The 21,002-nt window shown below is 36.7% G+C and overlaps 2 protein-coding genes across 3 annotated transcripts; one reads left to right on the forward strand and one right to left on the reverse strand.

The window, feature by feature from the left end:
- Positions 1-224: 224 nt before the first annotated feature.
- On the reverse strand, positions 225-7,826 carry LOC308689294 (uncharacterized protein; the record flags this gene model as incomplete). The annotated part of the gene is made up of 2 exons (XM_081362948.1): positions 7,802-7,826; positions 225-2,120 (listed from the first exon to the last, which is right to left on the reverse strand). Exon 2 carries the CDS (start codon positions 2,022-2,024, stop codon positions 225-227), a length of 1,800 nt encoding a protein of 599 aa, XP_081219074.1. The 5' UTR covers positions 2,025-2,120; positions 7,802-7,826.
- Positions 7,827-8,959: 1,133 nt separating this feature from the next.
- On the forward strand, positions 8,960-20,021 carry LOC308689251 (uncharacterized protein). 2 transcript variants are annotated; one of them, XR_014029982.1, is made up of 4 exons: positions 8,960-9,518; positions 17,470-17,647; positions 17,931-18,096; positions 19,408-20,021. XR_014029982.1 is itself a non-coding variant. In XM_081362904.1 (4 exons), the coding sequence occupies exons 1-3, from the start codon at positions 17,308-17,310 to the stop codon at positions 18,088-18,090; spliced, it is 345 nt and encodes a 114-aa protein (XP_081219030.1). In that variant the 5' UTR covers positions 17,198-17,307; the 3' UTR covers positions 18,091-18,096; positions 19,408-20,021. The 2 variants fall into 2 exon arrangements, 1 of the variants encoding a protein (XP_081219030.1); XM_081362904.1 differs by lacking the exon at positions 8,960-9,518 and adding an exon at positions 17,198-17,314.
- The last annotated feature ends 981 nt before the right edge of the window (positions 20,022-21,002 follow it).

The following is a 21,002-nucleotide window of genomic DNA, read 5'->3' on the forward strand; positions in this document are numbered from 1 at the left end:
CTAACTATTTGAATGTGGGGTTTTTTTGTGTTTTTTTTTTTAGATTTTAGAATCATACAGATACGTATTATACATCAAATGAAAAATAAAGATGAAGACTATTTTTAAGGTTAAGTATTTTTAAGTATAATAAAAAATGTATATTACCACAAAACCACATGTTTTTTGTTTATAGCTGTAGTAATTGTAGAGAAAAGGTTAAAAGTTTTACTTCAATGCAGAGCTTACTTTTTCTTGAACAAATAATTATTTGCTTTACTGATCCCTTTACTGATCCCTTTACTGATCCCTTTACTGATCCCTTCACTGATCCCTTCACTGATCCCTTTAGTGAATATGACCCATGAATCATAGGATGATTTTTTACTTTCAGGTTTGTATGTTTTCAAATGTACTGGAAGCACTTCTCCTGTGGAAACCTTACTGATGGTCTCTGCATTCTTCCTGACCTCCATTAAAGACTGAATGCGATCTTGAAATCCATCCTTGGCTTCTTGTTTCTCAGACTCAATCATCAGATCAATGTAGTTCGGGGTGGACAAAGGATTGGGTTTGAGAGCGATTACCTGCAGACGCTCCAAGGACTTTTGAGATTCTTTAATCAGATTGGTCACAATATCCTGGACTTTCTTGAGTTCCTTTTCAAGCTCTTCAAAGATCTTTTCTTTTGACATGACCTGTCCACAGGCATCCACATATCGCTGTTTTAAATCCTGAGAGGTTCCCGTTCTCTTTTCTTTGACATAATCCCATCTGTATTTCTGATTAAAGTGCACGTTCCAGGCACACTTTCCAGGACAGACCGTACACATGCCATCTGTCATGGCACAGCACTTATGTTTATCTTTATCATTTGCATAAGCACATGTGAGATGACATGTATGGTGACAAGTTTGGCAATTGGTCAAAAAGGAGCCTGGTGTGTTTGCAATCTGTTTTGGGACAGTTACTTCAAATTCATATTCAAAATCCTTGTTTGCATCCATTTCAGCCTTGAACTGGTCCAGAGCAGCTCTTGTCTTCTTGATTTCATCCAGTTTTGTCAGACCAGCATTGATTTGGGGCTGGAGACCTTCCACAAGCACTTCTAGCTGTCGACGCTCTTTCAGGACCTCACGTGTCAGAGACAAGCTCTGGGTTTTCATTGTGTTGAGGGATGTGAAGAATTTTCTCATGCTTGAAAATCCCAGATTCCAGAACATTTGGTCAAAGTTTTCACCGTCAGACCCCTCATCCTCTGCAGATTCATTATTGGTAGCAAACAGAGCAGAATTGTTGAACTTGAAGTGAAGTGGCTCTCCAGACTTATTGGTAGAACAGGGAACCTCAGCCACTTTGATGGCCTCGAGAACAGTAGGTTTTTTCCCGTCTGCAAAGGTGACCATCATAAGGATGTTTTCAGCAATATCCTTCCCAAATATGGAAAGAATGGAGTCAAAGACGTATTTCTGTGTGTGTGTCAGACGAGCAAGTGAAGCCTGTACTACAAAACACACGGCATCAATGCAGTCGATCCCTCCTGGATTAGAAAAGAACTCCTGAATCTGCTTTGTGATTTTCTGGTCGTGTGAAATTCCTCTGGTATCACCGAAGCCTGGTGTGTCCACAATAGTCAGAGAATATGGAACCCGGAAACCATTATTGTGATTAATTTGATATGCTGTTATCTCTGAAGTCTGACTTTCAGCCTGAGATTTCTGCTTCCCTTCATCTACTAGCACAAACCTGAAGTCATCTTCCCATTCCACTCCCAGAATGTAGTTGATCATGCTGTTAATTAGAGTGGATTTTCCTGCACCTGTGGCTCCAATCATCATAATGGTCTTGTTCTCTTTTACTGTCCTTTTCCCAAATGTGTTTCTTCTGCAGAATCCATCACTGTTCTTCCATGTTTCTTTCAGGTGCAGTTTAAACATGGGTAGGTCTGCATTGCTTCTATCTTCTATTTCTTTGCTCCTGTTGTCTTTTATAATATATGCAACATTTTTATAATACACCTTTCCATTGCTGTGGTCTTTTTCCATGGCTTCGCTGCTTCTGTTTTCTCTTGACGTTTCTTAATTGTTGTTAACAGCAGACTGGCACAGTCTAATAGTTTTTTTAAAGACTTTTTCCCACCTCTGCTGATTAAAGAAAAAGGTAATTACAACCCTGCGCAATATCATTAAAATTTCAAATAATAAAAAATTCTTTCACCTGTTAATAATTGAATAATTGCAAAGTTGACAGGTAGAGTATTTCCTTGTATAAACTACCAAAAACAAATTAATTAGAAAGACTACACTGAAAATATAAGCCTTAAAGTAGTGCAGCAAACCTGTGTTTTCCAATGCATAGTGCCTATTGGCACTAAAAAACTAAACTAAAACAAAAAAATGACCTGTGAACACCTTAACTTTCTCAATTTTCAACCTGTGGGCTCTCTCTGCTCTAGGGATCAAATTCTGAAATTAGATATTTAAGGTTTGGAATCGGATACTTGTCATAAAATTATTGATGCCTGGTGCACATTTTAATGTGATTTTAAACTATTCAAGCACAAGAAGATCTGGAAAAAGATCATTCAATGCCAGCTCTGACTTTCCCAATCAAATGCTGGTGAGATATATCCCAGTCTTTAAGCAGAAGGAACTGGATGAAATAGTCTTACTTATATCAATCCACAATCTGACTTGTGATGCAGCCTGGAATCATGACCACACCATTTTTATTTTTTATTTTTTTATTTTTTGGTCCATCCAGAGGAGAACAGAGGGTTGTTCCATAAAGGACGCTTAGAAAAGCCATGATTAAAGTCCAACACCTTACTTGAATTAACCTTACAAATAAGTTGGGGCTAAAGCGGTTTCAAAAAGGTAATTGAAGTTCACGCAATCCCACTAATTTGATCCAGGTTTATCTAGTCTGAATAATTGCGTGTGCATGGGTTTCTTAAGCAGTCCTATTGGTCATCATAGATCAAATCGATCCATCATCAAACAGTGTATATTTTGTGCTGTTTTATGCGTTTGAGACATGGTGTTTTCCTCAGTGCAAAATGCAAGTTTCACAGGTATATTCTCCATCTGTAAATGTTAGAAAGTCATACAAATATTTCCATTTTGCTGCTAAACTTCACATTGAATGAGTGCTGCTGCACGCATGCGTGGCAAATAGGAGCGAAATAATTCTGATTAAAATATACATTTTATAACACCAGAAATATCTTCTAACTATAATCATTTATATTTAGGATGTTGGATAAGTTGCGGTGAACTTATAGCTCATTGCTCTCATATATTTTTAGCTTTGGGTATAGGACCTATGCTATTTTATAAAGCGGAGTTAAGGCGAGCATACACTGTGCGATGTCTGTGCGATTTCAGCAAGGAACCTACTCACACTGAACGAGTAGATCGCATGCGATGTAAAGCCAAAGCTCAGGATTTATGTGCTCACACTGTACGGTCCGAACGTCGAGCTGCGACTTGACTGCTCACACTATACGTGTGAAATATGCGCGAATCAGCACGATAAATCCTCATGCCGGGTTGCGCCTATGGACGATATCATGTAGCCTATCCAGAGATATTGTCAAAACAAGCATCAGCTATCAATATCAAGAAGATTTAACATTTCCAATTTATATATTAAATTATTAGTAGGCTAGTATTATTGTATTATTATTATTATTAGGGAAGGCTCATTTTATTATTAAACTGATAGGCTATTATAATTTAATTATAATTAAATTAAACGCAACAATTTCATAGCGCATCACCGCATAACCAACGCGCTGTGACTGTGAGGATAATAAAATATTAGCCTACATAGAAGCTTTACTTCTCCTCATTAAAAATTGTCTAAAACATTTAGGTCGATTACAATGAATTATATACATATAATTAATTATTAACAGTCTATAATATTTCCGAACACTGCAATAATTCATCAATGAAAATTAAAAACAGCTTTCTTTCCAAACATTTTTTTTAATAATAAAAGAGGCAAAGTGTACATCGCAGGTGGCTTGGAAGAAGTGGGTAATGGTTAATCCATTTTGCAGCACGAACTGGAGGTAAGCAACAGTAATAGATTTGAACTTAAAGATCTCCCTTGTTTCGTTTTTTTTTTTTTTTTTTTTTTTTGCTGCAGATGAAACTGTTTTCGCGCATGCGCAGTGAGGGAAAAAACACTGAGTTTAGGGCAATCGGTTCGTAGCTCTGCTTCAACTGTGCGATATAGTCACGAGGAGCGACCAAAATTTCAAACATGCCTGAAATTCATCCGACCATCCGATTGCCGGTCGTGAGAGGTTAATCGCCTCTCTTTCCCCCTGTACACTGCACGAACACTGCACGACAAACGACGCACGACAAAGCTGAAAATCGGCCCGACCTGAAAAAGAGTCGCACGAGTCAGAATTCGGCTCAAAATCGGACGAAAATCGCACAGTGTATGCCCGCCTTTATACTTATTTAGAATGCTGAGCATTACAGCTTTAACCCTTCAAAGTTGAAATAAAGACATTATAAGAAAATGTAAAGGGAACATAAATGTACATAAACCCTTTGGACCTTGAAGGGTTGACAGCAATACATTTTTTTTTTTTTTTTTTGAGAAAGCAAGAATGCCCAGTTTTAAATAATTGGTTAGATTTAGTTTCTAAAGTACACAAAAGCAAAAGTATACATTTTGAAAAGATATGGGCAACTCTATAGAATATTCTATAAAATAAAGGAATTTATATTTCAGGAATTACCTTTTTTATATAACCCTCCCTCCCTTTTAATTCAAGTTAATTGTTTTTTTTTTATTTATTTACTTATTTAATGTTGTTATTATTTGATATTTAAATCATATTACTTGAATAACATTAGGAATTATGTGTCATTATAAGGGGTTGATATAAATATGTGAATGTTTAATTTTTATTAATAATTATTTCTTTATTTTTTCCCCCTTTTTTCCCCACATGTAAAATGTCTAATTATGTACTCATTGGTTATTGTTCGAATTATGTGTTGTTTATGTGTTGGTGGGTATTATCACCCAAGGAAAAATAAGGAATAATTATTGGGAGAAAATATGTCTTTAAAGGAACTGTCCATTTGGCTAGGCTACTGTAGGCAGTGGCGTAATTGTTTTAAAAAGTGGGTGGGTGGGTGTGTGTTTGTGTGGGGGAGTTATTATTGTACATAATAAGATATATGTACAATAACAATTTTATGAAGAAAAAAAAAACATTATGATGTCAAAAAAAATCAATTTCAATAGTAACGTTACACTGGGTTTAATTTGTCTTTTAATGAGATCTACTAATATATTGTTAGTGCCAAGCATTTTCATGTAGATAAATGCATAGATCCGCGAAGTGTGCTTGTGATATATACTGTAGGCTAATGGTTTGGTGGTTAGAACTTTTGCCAAGCATGTCAGAGGTTACGGGTTCTAATCCGCACTCGTAGAGTTTGTTTTCTTCTCATCAAAACGTAATATGTTCATCAGTGGTTACAGTATAAATCAAGCAGGGACACATTTGTGTTCGTTTTGTTTTGTGATTATTTCACTTGAATGAATAGAGTCTCCACAACGGCGTTAAGTGATAGATTAAAGTGCGTGTCAAGACTGCGCGAGCCACAAGAAAACACTGTATCCGTGACACTGATAGCAGCGGCAACGACTTGATTTCAAAAACAACACATTTAGGCGCTAGATCGTCACTTATTAATAACGAACTAAATTAATGCTCTGCTAGTTAACTGGAGATGTTTTATTTGTATTATGTAGCCTACATCCGTGCCTCGAAATGTTTCAAAAAGTGGTGCGGACAATATCGACCCTAAGAAAAAGTGGTGGGGACATGTCCCACCCGCAAATTACGCCTATGACTGTAAGCCAATTACTAAGTTTAGATTTATCTTACCAGTTAAAATAGGTATTGTGCTTTTGTAATTATTTGTTTTTAATTTTGTGATTTTAACTTCTGCTTCAATAAGGTTTTTTTTAGATTGTAACGTTCTAATCTGTCTTTTATTAACCTTAAAAATGTACTACAGCTGCCAAACAAAACCAGAAAGAAATGTGTTCATAAATCTTTAAAACAATCTAATTAAATCTTATATATAAAAACATATATTTATATATATAAACTTATATATAAAAACATGTTAAGTACAATATAATGGAACACATTTGTAGGTCTTTATTGTCTCATTTATCATTGTAGCCTGTGGTTAAATTGGCTTTTATAGGGAGGGGGAGCCCTTATTTACGGTGAATGGTCATTTAAAATCACGCCGTAAAATGACTTGTGAATGTGTTTTTAAACCAAAGGGGCTCTTTTTCCAGTTTTAATGTGTAAGGTAGGAATTAGTTATTCAAACAAAGAGAAATACTTTACAATTTTTATCAGATAACAGATTACAGATTCTTAAACATGATAATCAGTTTAAATGTCGCAATGAATGATCCACACTATAAAATGGAAATGCAGAATGTTTAATGTTATTGTTGACATTACACAATCACATATTCGAAACAGGAATGTCCTTAAATAAGAAATGATTCAATGATTATTTTTCATAGATGTTACATTTGAAACAAATGCCAATGCAATCATTCTGTGTCCAGAGGCATATGAGCAATTAAGCCTGGTTCACACGGCAGGATAATTAGGCCGATTTTAGCCCCGATTCACCCCTTCAGACAATCTTAAGGATGCTCCGATTATCGTAAAATAATCTGATCAGATATTCCTGCTGTGTGTGGTGTGTTAAGACAGCTCTCGTCTGCTCGGAAGGACATCGGGACCGCTCCGATCTCAAATTGGGGATATCCAACATGTTGGATTTTTTTGGCCCGATTTCTCCTCGTGTGTGGTGTCCCCCGGGACAAACGAGCACGCAGCCTGTGGACTGTGGCGTGTAGCCAATCAGAAAGCGAGGTGACGAGGAAGCACCGGGAAACAAAATCAAAACAGCCGGCACCAGTCCATGCTCACGTTCTCTCCATTTCTTTGACCATCGCCTTTTTGAAAATTGGCCAACAATTTTAAAATCGTCCCGTGTGAACCAGGATTTAGTATGAGCATCAAAGATCAGGTTCAGCTACTTTTTCTTTCCTAAATTAATCAATATTTTTGGACTAATCTGTTCATTTAATGTATATATACACAATAATAATGGCAATATATTTAATAGGGTGCTTGTGTTGTTAAATTGAGCTTATAGTTTCCACTGTCTTTGATCAAACTGATTTTTTCTGTCGGTCATTTAAAACTTCTGTCGAAAAACAGCTGTTTAGTTTAGCTAGTTGCATCTTATCTCGCACTGTATAATCGTTAACTCGCACTGAATGATCGTTAACTGAAGCGTTGCGTTGGGATTCGCGCTCGGCTCGCGCTTCTGTGAACATAAATCCCGCTTGCTTTGATTTTGACATTGACGAGCGGGTGTCTGTGCTCCGGCCCAATTTAACCTCTGATTGTAGCCTTGTTTAAGTATTTTTCATGTATACTGTATATTTAAATTTTGGACGCATAGTGGTTAATAAAGAAATAAAATAAATGGTATGCGAGAGTGTCAGTGGTAATATCATTGTGTTCCTGATGGTCAGTGTTAGAGGAATGATGTAATAACTCAGGCTTAGCCAGGCTTAGCCTGCCCTGGACCAGGTTTTCACCTAGTTTTATATTAATTTGATCCCTTAATTCAACAAAGTCAAAACAAAGATGAGTGTCATTACATATTAAAAAGTAATGTAGAATGGGAAAAGTTTATCTTCTGCGTAAGTAAGATAAAATGACAAGAAAAAGACTTACTGTTTTCGGTGTCCCCTTGAATCTGCTCTTGATCTGTAGCTGCAGAAAGCCTCAGCATCGGTTTTTATAGCGTCTAACTGCTGCCCCTCCCTATAAAAAAAAAACTAGGCTTGGAAAATTTTACTTTCATTTCTTTTGTTCCAGGAATTGTAAGTCTTTATAAGAATTGGCCTGGCATCAGCAGACCGCTAAAGAACATCAATGTGTTCGAAAATTCTAACCAGATGAGATGATTAAATGTCATCACAATTCAAATGATAAATTGATTAAATATATTGCTGTGTAAAGGATGACTAATTTAAGAAATCCATAGAGGATCAACAACATTTTGTTTATTTATTTTGTTTTAAATAATGGAACCGGTTCTGTTTATTGTTGTTCAGAATTCATTACCGGAATATGATATAAATACTCGATGGTGAGCTTTAAGTAAAAGTGTAATATTAATAAATTAAAATGTGTCATGTAACTTGTACTCTGATGCACTTGCTGCAGGAGCTTTCTATTCCATACATTATATTTTTTTTTTAAGAATTCACATAATATTCCAAGAATATTTTTTGTTTGTTTGTTTTGTGACTGTAAATGGGTGTTTGGGTGTAAATGGGTGTTAAATGGGTGTTAACAGGGCAATAAAATATTTGATAAGCCTTATCTTAAACTTTTCCAAAGTCTCCCCTGACAATGGTCTAAAAATATAGGCTTCATAAACGCATCATTTTTTGAGATATCATCCTTAGATTTGAAATTAAGCATGACCATTGGTTAAAAGTTGCAATAATATATTCAAATAATTATGTATATTAATATTAAAATATTAATATTAATATTTTTATACATTAAATAAATATATTCTTAATATTTGTTGTTTTTATTTTTGAGCTTATATATCTCAATATTAATAACATCTGATTAATTTTTAGTTTTGAACTTGAGCCAAAACTCTCAAGCTTTCTAAGGTTATGTGTCTATTCAGAATGACTTTTATTTTGGGTAGGCTATGTCATGTGCATTACTTGCCAAAATTGGGGCTGTCTGGTTAACTCATAAATACGTACCATGGGATTTTTATTTTACAAAAAAATCTGTGTTGTATATTTTTTTCTTCGGAAGCAGGAGAGATAAACGTGCAAGTTTCCAGAGCTGTTTCTGAGCTGCAGGGCGAAATAAAGCGCCGGCAGAGTGGGCGGGGTTTACCCAGTCTAGAAAGTTCTAGAATCTGTGGGAAAAAAGCGCGAAAGCAGCACTTGAATTTCTGACTCGTCGGACTCGTCAGTGACAGAAAATTTACGTTTATTTACACACGCTTTGTCTTGTGGTTGTATTTATTTATTTTTGTTTTCGTCTTTTGTGTTGATTTCTTTCACTTTTTGCTTGAGAGGAATTCAGCGAAAACGTTTAATTCCGTGAGAGCTCCGACGGAGACGTTTTCACAGCCATTAATAACAGACTATTATTACTCAAATTTACGTTTCATTATACACGGCTTTGTCTTGTGGTTGTATTTATTTTGTTTTCGTCTTTGTGTTGATATCTTTCACTTTTTGCCTGAGAGGAATTCAGCGAAAACGTTTCCGTGAGAGCTCCGACAGAGACGTTTTCACAGCCTTTAACGTTAACGTTAATGTATTTTTACCCACCCGTGGCCTCTGCCGGAGTTTCCATCTTGGAATCGCGGATCCTTCACCAACTGCTTATCGGGACTTCCAGAAAATCAGTAAGTAAATTTACCATCACTAACGTAACTTACTAGGAGCAAAAAAAAAAAAAAAAAAAGATCAGTGCCACACCCTTGTCAGGCTGTGGAAAGCCACATGTATACATGCTAGCGCTAGAAGTATAACCAGTTAGCTTGTCATAAAAGTTAATTACTCGTGCAAGCACTGTAATTTCACCACAGCTTCAATTACTGCATTTGTTCGTCATTTGAGCATACACAGAAATCTAGCTAACTTTAGATTTCCATGTGGCGTAGCAAAATGCTTTGCCACTTTTGTGATGCGTGGTGCCGCTCAAAGCCACATGTACCGCTTTCACAAGAAGACAGCTAAACAAGGACTTAAAAGGAAAATTGATGGAGTTGATTTGGCTTGCTCTGTTGAAGGTTGTAGCTATGTGTCAGCAAATTTTCCAAGCTTACATGAACATCTTCATTGGCATATTAAAGATGGCACAAAAGTGTCATGCCCTTATATTAATTGTTTAAAACATTTCCGTGTCCGTTCAACCTTTGCCTCGCACTTGAATCAGAAACACAAGAGTATATCTAGTTCTCCACGTATTAGCCAAAGTTCTACCAGTGCTTGTACTAACATCACCTGTGCCTCCATGTCATCAGACATTTGACTTTTGAGACAACCTTTGACGATGATGATGACAACACAAATGATGAAGTGGACACAGATGATTTTATGAACAATCTGGCCATGTTTTATCTCCGAATGCAGGCTAAAATGCTGTTACCAGCCAGTACAATTCAGACCTTATTAGAGGAAATGCAAGAGGTTCACAACACTGGTTTGACTTCTCTATTGTCTAGGATGCATGAAGAGTTAACAAATCTGAATGTGCCTGAAAGTGATATTAAGAGGCTCCTTGATAATCTCTCAAAAGATAACCTTCTGAAAATGTGCAACGAAGGAGTGTTTAGAACAGATCAAACCCGTAAAACCTTCTTTAAGAGCAGATTTAGCTATGTTGAGCCAGTCAAGACTTATTTGGGCATTGATGCTAAAGGCAAAGAGAGGTTCTACCAGTATGTGCCCATCAAAGATACAATAAAATCACTCCTCTCTCAGAACTCTGTTAAAGAGCAGTATGCCCAAGCTAAAGCTGACACAGAAACAAATCCTGATGTTCTGGAAGATGTGAGAGATGGTAGAAACTTTAAAGAGAATATACTTTTACGAGATTCACCATCTTCATTGTCTCTCATCTTGTATCAGGATTCTTTCGAAGTTGCGAACCCACTCGGCTCAGGCAGAAAAAAACACAAAATACTGGCCATGTACATGACACTTGCAGAGATTGCACCACACAACAGGTGTTCCATTGATCCAATGCAACTAGTTATGTTGTGCAGAGAGGAGGATTTCCAATTTTTTGGACAAGAAAAAGTGTTCTCCACTTTAGTCAGTGACTTAAAAGAAATGGAGGAAAATGGAATTGAAAATGGTGCTGAGGAGAAAATAAAAGGCTCTGTGATTGCCATTACTGGAGATAATCTGGGGTCACACAGTATTGGCGGGTTTACTGAAAACTTCAGTAAAAGCACACATTTTTGCCGGTACTGTGTCATCGACAGAGTGTCTTTTCAAACAGATCCCTGCAAATCTGGTCCTAAAAGAACCATAGAGAGTTACAGAAACAGTGTGGCAGACCTGGTAGACCAGAAAATGAACAGTGGAGTAAAGTTTGACTCAATTTTCAATCAGTTGAAATATTTTCATGTTTGCCAGCCAGGGCTCCCTCCATGCCTGGGTCATGACCTGTTTGAAGGGGTTGTTTCATTTGATCTTACTATGTACATTAAGCACTTAGTGACAGTGGGCAAACACTTCACCTATGGTCAACTGAATCGGACTATATCACAGTTCACATACCTAGGCAGTGATGCAAATAACAAGCCATGTGAGGTTAAAACTAATGCGGAGAAGCTGGGAGGACATGCTGCTCAAAACTGGTGCCTCTTACGTCTCTTTCCTATTCTGGTTGGAGACAGAATCAAAAATCCACTTGATGAGGTGTGGCAGTTGTGTTTAAAGCTCAGAGAAATTGTGGATTTGATATGTGCACCCAACATCCATACCAACCAAGTAGCATACCTTAAAGGAGAAGTTCACTTTTAAAAAAACTTTTGCTGATAATTTACTCACCCCCATGTCATCCAAGATGTCCATGTCTTTCTTTCTTCAGTCGAAAAGAAATTAAGGTTTTTGATGAAAACATTCCAGGATTTCCCCCCATATTATAGAGTCCAATGGGACCCAAACGGTTCAAGGTCCAAATGACAGTTTCAGTGCAGCTTCAAAGGGCTTTAAACGATACCAGACGATGAATAAGGGTTTTATCTAGCGAAACGATCGGTCATTTCAAAAATAAATAAAAAAGTTTTATAAGCACAAATGTTCGCCTTGCTCTGTTCTGTGATGCGCTTTCGTGACGTCACGTAATACGCAATTACGTTGAAAAGGTCACGCTTGACGTGTTTACAAATGTGCGGAAGGAGGACCATATACACATTTTCAAATGTATTTGTGTCAGTTTATCGTTTAAAATGCCCATTTCGTGTGCGTATCCTGGGTGTTTTAATATTAAAAAGCCAAAAAGAACATTTTCTTCAGGACAGAAATTTTTCAAGCGTGACCTTTTCAACGTAATTGCGTATTACGTGACGTCACGAACGCGCATCACAGAACAGAGCAAGCGGAACATTTGTGCTTATAAAACTTAAACTTTTTTATTTATTTTTGAAATGACCGATCGTTTCGCCAGATAAGACCCTTATTCATCGTCTAGTGTCGTTTAAAGCCCTTTGAAGCTGCACTGAAACTGTCATTTGGACCTTGAACCATTTGGGTCCCATTGGACTCTATAATATGGGGGGAAATCCTGGAATGTTTTCATCAAAAACCTTAATTTCTTTTCGACTGAAGAAAGAAAGACATGGACATCTTGGATGACATGGGGGTGACATGGGGGTGAGTAAATTATCAGCAAAAGTTTTTTTAAAAGTGAACTTCTCCTTTAAGATTCTCATTGAGGAATACATCCAACTAAGAACTGCCACATTCCCAGAAAAGACACTTAAACCCAAACACCACTATCTTGTCCATTACCCAGAACTCATTCTTCAGTTTGGTCCCCTCATTAGGTTGTGGACATTGCGCTTTGAAAGCAAGCACTCATATTTTAAGCAGTGTGCAAGGAAACTGCATAACTTTAAAAACCTCTGCAGTACCTTAGCAGAAAGACACCAGTTGCTACAAGCATATTTACATGCTGGTAACTTATTTCCTCCAACTCTGCAAATGGGCCAGCCAAGTAAATTTGATGACCAACTGTACCAGATTGGCATTCAGAGAGCTGTCAGTCTCAAGGGTCTCCGCCCAGAACACACTATTGAAACACCCTCTGTCACTTTCAAAGGCACTCTGTACAAAAGAGGCATGACTGTTGTAGTGGACCAAAATGACACAGGGTATCTACTTGGGAAAATACTGTTGATACTGGTAAATGAGGCAAACGTGCATTTTGTTGTCCAGCAGTATCAGTCTGTGCCTGTTGTGGATCTTGGTGTTTATTGCTTACAAAGCAACTCAGAAGCACAGTATCAGTGTTTGACTGTAGAGAAGCTTGCAGATTATTACCCTCTTTCTGTATATAATCAATTTGGTCTTAATCTTGTTGCTCTGCATCATTCTGTGTTTCAGACGAATGAGTAATGGACTCCATTGAGAAGGCAATACAGGCCGTGCTACCACAGTTAGATGAAGCAAAGCTTGAAACTTTAGTCAATGAGTTGGTGAAAGTAGGTGTTGAAGGACCAGATGATCTGCAGTTTATTCAAGAAGATGACATCAAACATCTGCTCACACCCATTCAGTGCAGAAAAATTATTCATTCCTTGAAAGGAGGTGAGATTATTTGTTTTAATTAACATATATTAGTTGATCCGCTATAATTAATAACTAAATAAATCAGCAATCATTCAATCATAATTTTGTAAATAAAAAAAAAGTAAAAATTCTCTGATTTCAGCTTATTATATGTGGATGTTAGTGTTTACCTTGTCCAAGATTCTGTCCCCTTTGGTCAGGCAGGTGACATGTTGATAAAACATGAGGAGTACAGATTGAGGTTTCAGATTGAAATCCCCCGCAGCAATAAATGCCCTCCTGGGTGTGCAGTTTGCTCTTTGCTAATGGCAGCACATAAAGACAAAAAAAAAAGGAAAAAAAAGATGGTATATCCGGGAAAAATAAAAACTATATTCATGCCTCTGCTATGCTGTATCTGTACTAGTAGAGTTATTCCATGCAAAACTACAGACCCACAGCTTTCCAAAGAGCCCAATCACTTGATTATAGGCCCAAGTATGGAAGGACAGTGGTCACATAGCAATTGAAAACAGCATTTAAGATATTTCCGATATTCCCCCATCCATGCAGATCACATAGTCATGCATTGCATTTGCTCTTTTTTTTTTTAAACGCATTGATTTTAATATAAACCTGCAATGCGGCTGAAAAAAGCACATCATCAAAAATATTTCAATGTTCACAAGTAAAATAATTTTCTTGTTTGTTCTGACCATCAGTTGACCTCAAATCACCCATCTAGGCCGATTAGTAATTGAGATAAAGCCATGGCAACCATTTTTGAAATGACCTTTTTCCCAAGGTCAGATTTAAATAGATTTTTAGTCTGTTATTTAGTATTTTTTTATAGTTAGTATATTTGAACTGTACTAGAATCCATAAAAAAAAAATCAATTTTGTTGGTTTAACCCTATATTGGTTTAACCCACCATTTTTAGGGCCCTATGAAATCCGTTTTATTTTTTCTCAAATTCCGTTTTTTTTTTTTTTTTTGTAATTCCGGTTTTTTTTTTTGGATTTATTTTTAGCCCTTTTGGATTTTTAGGATTTGCTTGTTTTCTTTTCACTTCTAAGCAGTATTGACCTTTAGAAATTCAGTTACACACACTCACAATTCAGCTATTTTATTTAAACCGTTAATATATTCAGCAAAGCACATTCAAAATTCTCCAAAATTCAGCCAAACCTTCAACAAATCTCTGGCCAAAAATAACAGTAACATGAAGGTAACAGTTACAAGGTAGGATTGATGAATATTAAATTAAAGATTAAATTAGCCTTTAAATCATTTTTCACTAAGAATGTTTTATAAAAAGATAAACCTCACATATTTAAGCCTTTAAATAATTTTTATAAAAATAATTAGTCAAAAAAGATAAATTACTGACATTTACAAATACAGTGCATGTTAGCTTATCTTTTAATATTAATAGTAAAATTCGGTCCGATTTTCCCGTGGCGTCTGTCGTTGCTATGCAACCATGCACTGCGCTCTCCACAACGACAAAGAAGTTTTAGTAGCTAATAGATTTCCACCACCAAAAAACGCTTGCTGTAGCTCTGCTACAAGATTTATTTACGGGGAAGAGAAAAAAAAACACCTGTAGTGTTTGTGGTGCACCCCCATCCTTTATATTGACTGAGCTTTCAATGTTATTACGGAAAGGGTGAAGTTGATATGTTTGTTCTTATCACATGAACTGCGGTGCGCTTGCGGCATTCTGAACAGGTGAGGTGTTTTCATCTCACTGCGCCTGGATAAAATGAGCGCGTCGCTTCAATTATGAGCACGCTTGCCACGTGCCTACATTTGAAATAAAGAACTTGAGCGTGCAAAAGACATGACATGTGAAGCTAGCTAGTTACCTCCAATCAGGCCACGGAGACAACCTGCCATAGACAGTAAAAGATACGCAGCAAGAAGAAACACTAGTGGTTCACGCTTGCACTCATACTGAAAAGCGCGCTGTTTGCATCCCTGTATATTAACTGTATTGACAGATGTCTCTCTATATGGCTCTGAAAAAATAAGAAGGAAGTAAAAAAAAAATCGTTTCTTTAATGTCAACAAAATATATGCAAATTCCGTGCGTATAAGAGAATTCCGTTTTCATGTATAAATTCCGTGATTCCGTCCGCGTTTTCCGCATCACGGAAATCATAGGGCCCTACATTTAGATTTTTTTTTTAAGTTTTAGTTTAAGTACATCTGATACTATTGTAAACCACTAAGAAACCTTTTGTTAGATTTTTTTTTTTAGGGTCAAACTTTATTTTCACCTGACTATTCTGTGCTTTCACTCATATGTGTGTAATGCAGGTCCTTCCAATCCCCAGCTGAGCCCTTCAACGTCTGAGCCACTGTCAGTTGCCCCTTCCAGCACATGCCCCATATCATCTATCAGTCCCATCTCTGCATGGGTGAACAGTTTTGAGGTGCCATGGAACAAAGTCAGGCCGACTCTTAGAAGAGCAGTAGATGCTGGTGAGAGGCCAGCTCCGGATGACCGCAGACACTTGATAAAAGTCACTGTTGATGCGATGAGAGAGCGTTCCTTGAACCCTACTCGTAGAGAGTGCGTGGTAGTGGCTAAAGCTATAACTCAAAAATATCCAAATAGCTTTTTAGACAAAAATGAAGAGGGGGAGCTAATTGGATGTGGGTATTTCAGCATTATAAATCAGCTCAAAACCAGAGTAGAGTATTTGAATCGAGGCAACACTCTTTCCCGTCTGAGGAAGCACAAACGCACCCAGAGAGATGATGAGGATGGTGATGATGACCAGCCAGCAGTAGCTACATGTGCAAGAATCGACAGTTATGGATGTGTTCGTTGGCAGCCAGAGGACTATCCAGATGGGGAAACATCAGCATCATTGGAGGAAAAGAAGCTTGAGATGATGGATATATTCAGCCGAGAGGGACTCAAGGGCGCTGAGAGAGGAAGGGTAGAAGACCTAATGGCAATCACTTATGCCAAACAGCGGGAATACATCAACACAAAGCCTTCCCCAAGCATTCTGGATGTGGGTAAAGAGTGGCCATTTCTCTTTTCACAGAAGTTTTTATTGACACATTTTACCACTCTCACCAATGTTGAACTATACACAAGACTAAATGAAGATATGGACAAAAAGGGTAAAAGACTCCTGGATTTCTTCAGTAGTCAGATTACAAAGTGGAGGAAAGAAGTAAGAGCTGTTCTGAAGGAAGCCATAAAGAAGGACCGAGAAGGATCTGATGGCCTAGCAGCGATGCTTGTGATGTTGGCACACTTCAAAGAGCAAGAGGAGTCACTTTTTCTCATTGCTGATGTAAGTTCCTTAATTATTTAAATCTTTTATTTGGAGTTTTCGGCAATTAATTGTCACATTTATTGCGGAAGAATCATTTTCCCTGATTAGAGTGAAATATTTTACCCCCCCCCCAAAAAAAATGTTAATGCAGGTTGACGAACCTCCAATTGTTCAAGTAAATACAGGTTTGTGTCAGGTTTATGTTATTGGTGGTTGAGCACTTTTTCCTTGATAGACCTCACCTCACAATATAGCCCAAGTGGTGCAAGCTTCTATCTCAATTCTTGGGTAAATACTGGGTAAAGTCACTGTTGTCCACTGTGTGCACAATATTTTAATTAAGAGAAAATTGATGTAGTGTTGCAATTGATAAAGTTATTGTGGTACTTAGTTAATTTTTTTATGTGTAAACATGCACAAACCTTTGGAGAAAAACAAAAAAAGGCTCATTGCTTCCTTATCAACAAATTTCAAAAAGCTTTTTCTATCCTAGAGATAATATACCATCTACCTTGTTTCAAGTAACTCTTATCTTTGCTGGCATAGGAGACTACCACTCCCGCAGACGCAGAGGCCCAGCTGTCTCTCCCAATCACTCCAAGGATCATCATGCTCGGTAAGTTTCACATTCAATGTTAACGAATCATTTGAATGCATATGTGATATGTATCCTCCCTGCCCTGTTTTTACAATAATTTATGTGGAGAAAATCTTTTATAGAATGTATTGCTATGAAATATAATTTTTGTGATGACTATTGTCTTTACTAAGGAGAGACAATCCTGACTGCCAAAAAATGGATGCTGTCGATCGAGGGGAGGGTCGTAATCCCACCTGGTGCTCACATGGCAGACTTCACCACTGCCTTGGCCGCTCTCTTCGCCTGTTACTATGTATTTAACCTAGAGTATCAGGTGGAAGCCAGCACAACACTGGAGTTTGTTCAGAGGTATTTTTTTATCTTAAATAGTTTGATTGCAGTGTAAAAGCAAATTGACAATTGAAAAGCTGTTCAAAATCATCTTCTCCCTTTAAAATTAGGGTTGTGAACCAACACTGTTCTCACGGTTCGGTTCGATTACGATTATCATGTCATCGATTCAGTTCAATTCGATATCACAATGCATCGCGATGCACCGCATTCTCAATTTAAAATTTTTCTTCAAAAGTGATGTTATTCATTAATGTGTACATATTGTCCCATCCCCTAACTCCTATACTCATGTTCATAGGTTTTTAGTCAGGATTAATCCTGACTCCAACAAGTGCACTGCCAAGGAGCAGATGAGCAAGACAACTGGGAGAGTGGTGAAGCGGAAGACTTCATACATGAACCCCCATGTAATCTCCTTCATCAGGGACTTCACAGAGTTCTATTTGCTAACTGACTAGATACAGGTGAGGTTCTGATAATAGCTTTAATAATAATTATAATGTAATTAATAATATAGGTATATGTGGGTATGATATAATTAATCATAATTTGATAATAATAATAATTATTAGGGATGCACCGATACCGGTATCGATATCGGGCCGATGCTGAGCTCAATGTACTTGTACTCGTAAAAATTATTTGTGTACTCCGATACCAACAACCGATACCAACAACCCATACCAGGCGTAATTTTTTTTGTCATAATCGTTCAGTCCTACTTATTAAAATAAAATGTGAATGCATTTAACATTAATTGTTGTTTACTTGTTTGTTTATATCCATAATTAATTGATACACGATTCCCTTACAAGAATTCTTGGCTAAAAAGTCACTGAATCGATTTCAAGTCACTGAATCGTTTCGGATCGTATCGTTCTAAATGAACCAATATCGTCCTTGAATCGTATCGACAACCACGAATCGCAAATCGAATCGAATCGTTGTTAAAACGAATCGTTACACCCCTAGTTAACATTAACTATTAATAAACTGCACTTCTGCAGCATTTATTAATCTTAAAGATGAACTGAACTGAAATAATCAATGTTGATAAGTGTTGTTTATGACAATTAAAAGTAAATTACACCAGAAATTTGAATTAAAAATATCAATATAGCTCTTTTTTTTTAAGCAACACAAAAATTGCGTTTGTTAGTATAAGAACCGATGACGTCACTGGCATGGTAGAACCTGCGAAGGTATATAGGCAGTTGCAGCTGCAGGTCCTATACACTTCGTTCGTGAACGAATCGTTCTTTTTGAAGAAATTCTAAATTCTCCATTCTGGAGGTTTTGGGGAAAGCGAAATAAACCTAAAATTCTCGGGACAGCAGCATGTGTCCAAATTTTAATCTTAACCTTTCTATTTCATCAGAAACGATCTGTAAACAGGGCTTTAAGTGTAAAATACCGAACTTACCCTTTAAGTTAGGATGAGATGCGCTCCAGTTCACGTGCAATGCAACATTTTCAACATACCATTTTATCCTTTTTAACAAATTCTGCCACTTTAAAAATTGTACCAATGAGAATAAATAAAATACATCTGTTATATCACCTTTACTCAAAATTCCAGTTCAGTTCATCTTTAATGTTAATTTTACCATTTACTAGTAGCCTACATTATTTAAATAAAAAGTTGTATTTGTTAAAAGAACACACCACTTTTTTTTGGAAATAGGCTCATTTTACAACTCCCCCAGAGTTAAACAGTTGAGTTTTACCGTTTTCGAAACCATTCAGCCGATCTAATGTGTTTTCTTTCATTTCAGGGCTCCAACTGGGATTCTAGGTCTCCAAGGTCAGGGCATGCAAGAGGTCATAGACCTTTGTCAAGTGGCAGGGGAAGTTTATTTTCCTTTCTGTTTTAAATGTTCATGCAAATGTTAAATATTTAATTTTTTAATGTTCAATGTTTTATTTTATTTCAATATTGCAATAGTGTTATTTATTGCTCTTTAGAATGTGGTAATAATCAGTTATTTGCACAGCTTCAAAGTAGTTACATGTTTTGACCATATTGTATCAATTTGCATTATTGTTCTGTCATAGCAACCTGTCATGCGGAACTAATGAATGAACTAGTAACAGTTTGCTCTGTAACTTTACAAAACTTGTAATGAAATACCTCGTTTTGTAAAATTTTCTTCTGTCGTAACTTAAATTTAGCAAAAGTAGAATAAGCGGGATAATAGACTTCACGCCATTAGACTATCCAAAGTTAACACACTCCGCTGGGCGTTGTGGCTGCATTACAAACATAGAATGTGTGTTAACTTTGGATGGTATAATGGCATGTTGTCCAATGTCCATTATCCCTTTATGTTGTACCTGTTTTGTCATTCCTGTTCACCAAATGTTTTTAAATAAATAACTATTAACAATTTTCTTATTGTCTGCAGTTGATTGCAATATAGAATATGGGTGATTCTTTTAATGATGGCTAATATTAAATCAGTGATACAGTATTTAAATTGTACAGTGAGAAACTGAATTTACAGTGATTAACTGTTATCTCCTGACCGCATACAGACGTATTTATTTTTTCCTTCTACAGTAAAACAATCAATACTGTAAATACAACTAAAATCACAGTGTTTAATTGTTTTTTATTTTACAGTGAATACACAAAATACTGTAAATGGAAGTACAGTACCCTTACTGTAAAACGTATTCACAGTAACTTACTGGCAACAATTAGCCAGTAAGTTACTGTAAAAACAACTAAAATCACAGTATTTAATTGTTTTTGATTTCACAGTGTATACATAAAATACTGTAAATGGAAGTACAGTACCCTTACTGTAAAAAGTATTCACAGTAACTTACTGGCTAATTGTTGCCAGTAAGTTACTGTAAATTTTACGGAATTTTTTTTACAGTGTAAGAATGAATGAAATGTAAACTGTTTTGTTAACAGTCATGGTGTGCGTAACTAGGCAACCACGTTCTCGTTCACGTTGCATGACGTCATCGAAGTATGTCCCAGAATGTGCATACTCTTTTGCTACACACTCAAAAGTATTCCTCACAAAAAAAGTACACACTTTTAGGTCGTAGTATAAGTAGGCGAATTGGGACTCAGCCCATATCTGCATGTTACAGCGATCTGTGTTAGCTGTGTGTGTCCGTGACGTCCTGGAATGTCACATGATCATGGCTCTTCTTCATGTTCCATATATGGACTAGTATTGTGCATATAGCGCCCTCAGGCTGCTGGTATGAATTGAAAACACAATAGATCAGAGTATGAAAGCGCTCATGATTACATCGACGCATTTGGGTATAAATTCAGTAAATATTTTTCCTGTCTATAGAAATATGATGTAAATCTATGAGAATCTATCAATATTTCTCCAAATCTGCA

Source organism: Scardinius erythrophthalmus (assembly GCF_964197995.2).
Source record: "Scardinius erythrophthalmus genome assembly, chromosome: 4".
NCBI lineage: Eukaryota > Metazoa > Chordata > Actinopteri > Cypriniformes > Leuciscidae > Scardinius > Scardinius erythrophthalmus.